At 34.5% G+C, this 8,770-nt stretch overlaps 1 protein-coding gene across 1 annotated transcript in view; it reads right to left on the bottom strand.

The window, feature by feature from the left end:
* Nucleotides 1-2,749: 2,749 nt before the first annotated feature.
* Nucleotides 2,750-8,770, bottom strand: part of LOC106880994 (activator of 90 kDa heat shock protein ATPase homolog 1) — a 31,495-nt gene continuing 25,474 nt past the window's right edge. The window contains exons 6-9 of the mRNA XM_014931177.3: nt 8,604-8,677; nt 8,254-8,403; nt 3,687-3,788; nt 2,750-3,177 (exon numbers count right to left, since the gene is read on the bottom strand). Of these exons, the coding sequence (XP_014786663.1) occupies nt 2,953-3,177; nt 3,687-3,788; nt 8,254-8,403; nt 8,604-8,677 (551 nt within the window). The 3' untranslated portion in view covers nt 2,750-2,952. The remainder of the gene's footprint in view (nt 3,178-3,686; nt 3,789-8,253; nt 8,404-8,603; nt 8,678-8,770) is intronic.

Here is an 8,770-nt window from a genome sequence, read left to right as displayed (position 1 = left end):
GAGGAATTTAAGTTGGGCTGCCCCTGAGAGCTTCTCTATACTGATGACCTTGTTCTTATAGCTGAATGACTACCAGAACTGAAGAAATAATTTCAGAAGTGGAAGCAAGGTCTGGAATCAACAGGCCTTAGAGTTAATTTAACAAAAACCAGTCTTAGTAAGTAGGAAAGCAGACAAATCACAAATCCCTGAAAGTAGACAGCTCTGGCCAATATGTAGAAATGGTTTAGGTACAAAACTCCATAAGGTGTACCCGGTGCAAGCTATGGACACATAAGAGGTACAGCAATATCAGAGGAAGGTTAACAGGGAAAATAGTCATTGCGTGTGGCAGATACACAAGTACAATAAACACTAGAAATATACTGAAAATAGACTCCATCAAATGCTGCGGTGGGGGGGGGGGGGGTACCCAGAAGTAGCTGATAGCTTTCATTATCTAGGCGACCAAGTCAGCAGTGGAGGTGGATGCTCCAAGAGGGTAGCCGTTAGGCTGGGCAAAGTTCAGAGAGCTTCTACCTTTGTTGGCAACAAAGGGCCTCTCCTTCAGAGTAAAAGGCAGGTTGTACGATGCCTTTGTGTGAACAGTCACGCTACATGGCAGTGAAACATGGGCCATGACAGAAGAAGACATGAAGGCTTGAAAGAAATTAATCTAGTAAGCTTCATTGGATGTGTAATGTCTGTGCAAGTATGACAGAGTGCAAGTTGTCTTGAGAGAAAAATTGGGCATAAAAGGCATCAGATGCGGTGTGCAAGAGAGATGACTGCTGGTATGGTCATGTGATGTGTATGGATGAGGACAGCTGTGTAAAGAAGTGTTGATCTCTAATTATGGAAGGAAGCTGTGGAAGAGGTAGGCCCAGGAAGACATGGAGCGAGGTGGTGAAGCATGATCTTCGAATGTGGGGTCTCACAAAGGCAATGACAAGTGATCATGACCTTTGGTGATTTGCTGTGTTTGAGAAGACTCATCAAGCCAGGTGATATTGTATTTGTAGTCGGTGCCGTTGACACATAAAAGCACCAGTGCCAGTCACATGTAAAAGTACCCATGCTGGTGACACACAGACGGGCACCCACTACATTCTTGTAGTAGTTGGCATCAGGAAGGGCATCTAGCCATAAAAACCAAGTCAATGCAGTCTGGATCCTGTTGAAACTCTCTGGTTTGTCAGTTAGTCAAAACCGTATAACCCATGCCAGCAGGGAAAGTGGACATTAAATGATGATGATGACTTGCTCAACGTGATCATCATCATTTAATGTTGAATATATGACACAAACGTATATGAATGAAGCTTAGTGTGCACATGTTACATGGCAAAGAAAGAAAAAAATCATCTAAATTTTTAACATTGACTTTTCTTAGTTGTGCACTACTTCAATCACCAGATCAGAATTCTAAGATGTATATATGATTTCACTTAGACATAGCAATACTAATAACCAATTGTTAGAACTTAGCATACTTATGCTTAACACTTTATGCTAAATCATCATCATCATTTACAGTCCATTTTCCAAGCTGGCAAACCAGCAAGCTGCACTAGGTCTGATTTGGCATGATTTCATCCAGCTGTACAGACCATGCCAAATCAAACTGGAACCTGATGCAGCTCTCCAGCTCTGGTCAAACTGTCCAACCCATGCTATGCATTTTATACATATAATTCAGTTTAATGTCTACTCCTGCATGGTTAAACGGAATTCATTGAGGCCCTTCCTATCATTTTAGCAAATCAATAGAAAAAACATGTTAAATGATGATTTCGAAAACAGTGTTAAGCAAATACAGAACATAATATAAATTGTTGAATGAAAAAGGAACAGGAATTACATAATCAACTTCATTGGCTTCCAACTGTTTTTGCTATAAGAAGTTGTGCACTGTTTAGATGCTGTCTTCATTTTAATGGCTCCAAGATGTTGCACAAGCACTCACTTCTTTGTGCACTGCTTCTAATATCAAAAATTAGCTGTATGCTAATGAAGATAACAATTCCTGTTCCCTTATCATTCAATAATTTATATACAAACACACTACAAAATGCACATAGAGAAATATTTATTAGAAATTTAACGTAAAATGAGCTAATATTTATCAATTAACCCTTTTGCCACCATATTTCTGTTTAAGTACACTATGTTTTAATTAATTTAGAAAATAATGAAGAATTTAATAAAATCATTGTCATTAATAAGCTGGAATTTGGAACAAATTAACAAAATTTTGATGCAAGTTCTTTAAGACATGAAGTTTGCATCTTAGAACCAAGACCAGTCTCAAATAGTTGGTATTAGAAGGGTTAGTCCTTTTTATTGAATACCATCCCAGTAGTTTCTCTTCAAGAAGTTTCATCCCTTATTAATGAATATTATGCCCATACCTAAAGTATAAATTCAAATTTAGATGAAGATGGAGTAACTCTAGTCAGTCTACGCTTGATACCTTAGCAATAATACAAAGCTAATATTACAACCAGCAATGATTTTAATTTACTAGATTGTACATTAAATGTACATTTTTTAAACAAAAATTATTAAAAGGGTAAACACATTTGAAAAGAAAAGGACAAATAATTCTCTTTAAATGGGTTTATTCTCACAAAATTGGGGCTTCAATAACTTGACATTAATTAGTTTAAAGTTAAAATCATTGCTTGAGATTCTTTTAAAGCAACATAACCAAATAATGCAAAATAAAAGAATGTAACAGATTTTTATGACAACTATAACATCAAAGTCATTGATTTAACGAATCCTTTAAAAGTGATTTTATTGGATATACAATAAGGAAAAGAGCAATGAATAATGTGATGTGCTAACCAATAGCACACCAGTATGCATTGAGAGTGAGCAGAGTCTACAAGTAGACCTATAGTTTCAGAAGCTTGATAACTTCAAAAAGGGGAAAAAGATATGACATAAGATTATCTAAATTAGCAAGGGTTAGAAGATTTGTGATCCATAACCAAATCTCTGTCTTATGCGTGCCCAATAGTTCTGAGCCCACCCGTCTTGTGTATATTCATATTCTTTCTGTGGTATACCGGTTTGAGTAAGATGTAACATGGTAGAATCGCCCTTTTCTTCAAACTCTAATGTCACATGAGAAAAATGATCCGTTGGCCAGTTTTTTAAACGCCATTTCTGAACAATCTTTTTGTTAGGAACCTGAAAGTAGATTAAATAAAAACGAAGAAATAAAACTGAAGATATATACATATGGTATAAAGTATAAGGGATAATATATTTTTATATTTCTTTCCAAGCACTTTACTCAATACACTGACTTTTCGGTCTTTAATGAGGAATGCCCTTCAAAAGTTACTGAACCCAACTAATTTTTATTTCAGTCCAACAACTGAAGCTTTCCCAAAAGTGTTAGCAATATGGAATTGCAACTGGGAAACAGACCTCACTTAACAACTTACTAGTGCACTATGGCACCTGACTCACTAAGAAAATAATATAATAAAATGCAATCTTAGACATTACACAAAATTTTATTCATTATACAACTTGTAATGTTCTTAGTGAATTTTAACATAACTATTATTGATTCATAAATAAAACAACAAAAATTTCCAATATTATTATTATCTTCAAAACAATAACAATTTATTCTCATATATCAACAATATCACTTTCTTCAAAGCAAAATGTAAATAGTTTTCACTTACAGTTTCAATAAATCTTCCAGTTACAAATCCTGAATACAATGAAAATTCTCCAAGATCTTCAACTTTACATACTACATCTCCACCACTAAATGCTGACATCAACTAATATTTTAAAAAGGAAATTGATCAATTTAGTGAAACTAAATTTGACACACAATGTAATTTAATTATTGGAAAAAAATTTTCTTCGCATAAATATAAAAAAAGTTCTCCTTTTTAAATAGTTCTCACTACATCAATCTCAACAGCCATTTTTTAGCTAAAAGGACCCACAGAGAATGTGGGCCACGCTATTTTACCTCATATATAATGGCTTAAAAGTATACTGTGTAATGAATGTTTTTCTGTTGACTACTTTTCTTACTTTAGAGTACTCTTGCATAATTCACTGTAGTCCGTTTCTTTGTCATTCACCTCATATTGCACCCTCCATCTTTTTTTCTCAACATTAACCTAAATATATTACTTCATCATCATCATCATTTTAACACCCACTTTTCCTGGTTTGCATCAGTCAGATGGAACATGTTGAAGTAACTCTTTTATGACCAGATGCCTTTCCTGTTGCCAACCCTCATCTGTTTCCAAACAAGATAGTACTTCTTTGTACCCAGACATGTTTACATGAAAGCCTGAAAACAAAGCACTCCACTTGCAGGATGGTGAAGACTTGTTGACAACTATTGCAGGATGTCAAGACAAAGAAACACACACACACAATTTGATGTGATGGGTTTCTTTCAGTTTCTTGCTAATAAATTTATTCTCAAGGCTTTGGTCAGCCTGAAGCAACAGTTAAAGACACTTGCCCAAAGTATCATGCTGTGGTTATATCTTTATATATTTACCATTACATATGAGCTCAATAACATTAGATTTTAATGAGTATGAAGGATGAGGGTTAGGAGAAGAAATGATCTAAGTGTAAAGAGCCTGCAGATGATGAAGACCAAGTAAGACATGGGAAGAAGTGGCAGGCACTAATGAGCAATTAAAAGCGGTGGGATACCATAGTAGAGAAGGCTCTTGCTAAAAAATGTGCATGAAATGATAACAACAAGTATATTCCAAAAGAGATATGTTAGTTAATTAGTAAGATGAAATAAGCAACATGATTCTGGGTTCAGTCCCACTGCGTGACACCTTGGCTAAGTGTGTGTGTGTGTATGTGTATATATCTGTATATATATAAAAGAGAGGATGCGTGTGTGTGTGTACGTGAATGTAGTTTATGCACGTCCACAAATTAGCACGCATGTCGCTCCAATTTTAGGAGATGTGTCATGACCTTATGTGCATTTTCGCCAAGTTTTTGTCTCAGAGGCACCCGCGTATAGCTGTAAAAATCGATAATCTTTTACCAATTTTGAAGTTTGTTGACATGGCGAAGTCAAATCTGTGCGTACGTGCATGAAGGAGAGAGAGAGACAGACAGACAGAGAGAAAAAGAAAGAAATAGTGTTTGTGACAGAGGGGGGGATACAGTGTTTGCTAGCGTCCAAAAAAAAAAAAATTAAAAGTGGGTAAGGCAGACAGAAATCAAAGCAAATTTTTCTAAGCAAGACAGAGTTTACTTTGCTAGCGTCTAACAAAAAAAAACAAAAAACAAAAGAACGAAAAAAGTGGAAGAGAGGCAGAAAGCGTATTAGGAATGAAAATGTAGGTAAGGAAGACAGAGTAAGTGTAGAAGGTAAGATGCATTTTTTTCTTAAACATGAGATATAGTTTAAAATATACGATGTTTTTGAAAGACACTATATTCTATAATGAGATTATATATACTTTCTCACACAACAATTCAAATATATTTATTTTAAATCATTTATTTGTTTTAAATTAGAGATAACTAGCAGTATAGCCCGGCGCTGCTCGGGATTAAGCTAGGATTATTAAGTGATCAAGTGCTTTATTTCAAACCAAAATAAGTAACATGGACATCAGATTTGAGCAAAATCCGTTGAAATTGGTTTGGCTGAAAATGGTTTGCTGGCAATTTGATTGGGAAATCCCATAAGGAAAACAATTGCAGCATGGAAGGTGTTTATAAGCCATTTAAAATAACACACAAAAACCGTTAGATTCACTTCAACATTTAAATTTAATTTGTCAAAATATTTTCGTCGCTTTGAGACTGAGACCTGTTCACTGACAAAATTCTGTGCTGCATTTGACAAATTAAATTTAAACGTTGAAGTGAATCTAACGGTTTTTGTGTGTTATTTTAAATGGCTTATAAACACCTTCCACGCTACATTAAATAAAGTTTGATACTTTATAAGCATGAAAATAAAATAAATAAAGACAAAATGTGTAAATTTTTTTTCCGATCTAGGATGTGAGTGTAAAAAGGTTGACAGCAAAATTGAGACTTAGTCTCTCTCTATCACCTTTCAACAAAAATATATATTAGGAAACAGTAGAACAAAGACAGGTGTTAACAATTAACAACATAATAAAATAAGTTTTATTTTGGTGATGCTTGGCTTTACAAAACCTGTATCATTCAGCCTGGTCGCCGCTGGTTAACTTGTAGAGATTCGTTGAGGCATCCCAGAGGAGCGAGTGTTGTCACATCGAAGGCATCATGCTAAAGAGGCTCAGAAAACGCGCGAAGCGCTTTAAGTACTGGTTTACTACGCATGCGCACTCGAGGGGCTTCTGGGAAGGCAAGTCTCTTGCGCATGCGTAGATTGAACTTCCTTAATGGCGGCCATAAAGTATCAAATCTCAATTTAATTTAAAGCAGTAATGGTTGTTTTAAGTTAGGCGGGGAGAAAGTAGAGATCGAAGGATGTAATAAGATTTGAACAAATGAGCATTTCGTCAGTAAACCAACACCTCATATTCCAACTGGTAAAAATAACAAGAGTAGGTAGGAGATTAAAATTCCCTAAGCGAAACAAATTTAATAATATAACGTAAATAATTAAGAAATACTAATAATTCTTTTCCTAAATATCGAAGAAATGACATTGAGTTGTCTCTCTTAGAGTGAAGGAGTTATTTCCCTTACATTTTCTCAAGTTATGTCCCTTACATTTTTATTCTTTTATAATGCGAAATTATTGGGAACGAGCAAAAAATTTAGAGATTCTCCACTCAATAATTCAACATCAAATCATAATAAAACCGAAATGTCTTAAGTTGGTTATCGTCCTTGATGAAATAATGATATTGTCTCTACACTACATAAACATTTCTAATAATTGTATTATTACTTTCTGTTGTGAATGGGTTAACATTAACAATTTAAGTGGCGTTTGAAGCCACTTAAAAGCATTGGGATCTCGCAAAGAAGTAATGAATGGCCAATGTTGATGAGTTGTGAGTTTTCCTATGAATAAAATATTTAAAATTTTATTATAAAATATTATATTTTAAATACATTTAAAAGAAGAAAATGTTCGTTGGGATTCATATATGTGTAAGAAATTGCAGTATCACTGAGCAGAAAACAATTATATGAAGCACCATAGTTCAATACAATTTCATTTAGTGAATTTCCTAAACATTTTACGTAGATGGCATTAATCTATGCAAATTTAAAAAGAGCCAGATGTTAGCTACATATCTCCTTTATTGCAAGTCACCTATTTCTGTCCCTCTACCCAAACACTAACCTTTCATTTGGCAAATAGTCACCTTCCCTAGTACTACTCTCCACTCAGCTGAGGGAATCTTGCTTTGAAAATTATTTGGTGATCACACTGTTGCTGGTGCCATGTAAAAAGCACTCAGTACATACTATAAAGTGGTTGGTGTTAGGAGACTGAGCTGTAGAGATCATGCCAAAGCAGACAATGGTGTTTGGAGCAGTCTCCTGACTTGTTAGCTCCTGTCAAACCATCCAACCCAGGCCAGTATGGAAAACGGACGTTAATTGATGAATGAAAATGAAATGAATGATGTTGGAAGGGATAGTGTAAGAAGACATGGATAATAAAAACCAAACCATTGCATAAAAATTAGCTTCTCTTTCATTAAAATAATTGGCGGTTTTTAATTAAATAATTTTCCTGGATAAAAAATGGGTAGGGGTGTTTGTGAAATGCCATTTGGAGTGTAGAGGTGTTGAGTTACACGGTGTTGAAAACCCTTGCCTTAACATAACAAATGAGACTTGAGTATACTATGAGAAATTGTACACGCATATATTGCCTTCTATTCTGCCAGCTTTTCCCTGTCTATTGTATTATTACTATTCTATTGCTCTTCACCCCTTCTATACTGTCAGTCAGCACAAACTCTTCTTGATCTCCCATCCAACACATCTGTAGCACTGATCATCCTCCATCATTTACTATATTCACAGAGCCTACATTCCATTTAACTCTTAATTATCATCAAGCCCCATTCAACCCTTGTATATATATATATATATATGTGTGTGCGTGCATATGTTTGTGTGTCCCTCCACTGTCATTTGACAACCGATGTTGGTGTGTTCTCATCTCCTGGGGTCGGTTCATTTGACTAAAGGTAGTGCTCTAGCATGACTGCAGTCAAATGACTGAAGCAAGTAAAAGAATAAAAAAGAAACGAATATATAGAAACAAAATATACATACCTCAGGTACGGTGAAAACACGATAAAGATCTGCAGCAGAACAAACAAACTCTTCGTGGGTCTTCAGTGTCATGCAGTCAAAGTTTGTATCACCTGTTTTTTTAGCTTCATTACCATTAATTGTTTTATTCATTTCTCGTTTTACATTGTTCTGTAAATACACAGTAGCGAAAAATATAATTCTTAGCTTGAAGCAGGTGGTTCTCATGTGTAATAGCTAATTTACATACTTTTATATATTAAAGTTTTATATGAACAACCAGATTATAAAATTCTAATTAAAATAAAATTTCTCTTTTCAAGAAAAAAAATAATTTAAGAACAATTATAATAGTAAATATCAATACATACTGGAACAATTAGAGCTTTCCGATCTTTGTTGTCAGCTTTATCTTTAGTAGGTAAAATAATTCCTTGGCTATATTCTATATGAAACAAAAATTATTATGCTATTAAAATTAGAATTATCCAAATAACTTCTGTCACATTCACTTTTCATAATGCTAATTTAACATAGA

The sequence above is a fragment of the Octopus bimaculoides genome, chromosome 1, assembly GCF_046866305.1.
Source record: "Octopus bimaculoides isolate indiv1 chromosome 1, ASM4686630v1, whole genome shotgun sequence".
Lineage (NCBI taxonomy): Eukaryota > Metazoa > Mollusca > Cephalopoda > Octopoda > Octopodidae > Octopus > Octopus bimaculoides.
Note: the sequence above shows the minus strand (reverse complement) of the source record. Positions and strands in the feature narration are given on the sequence as shown.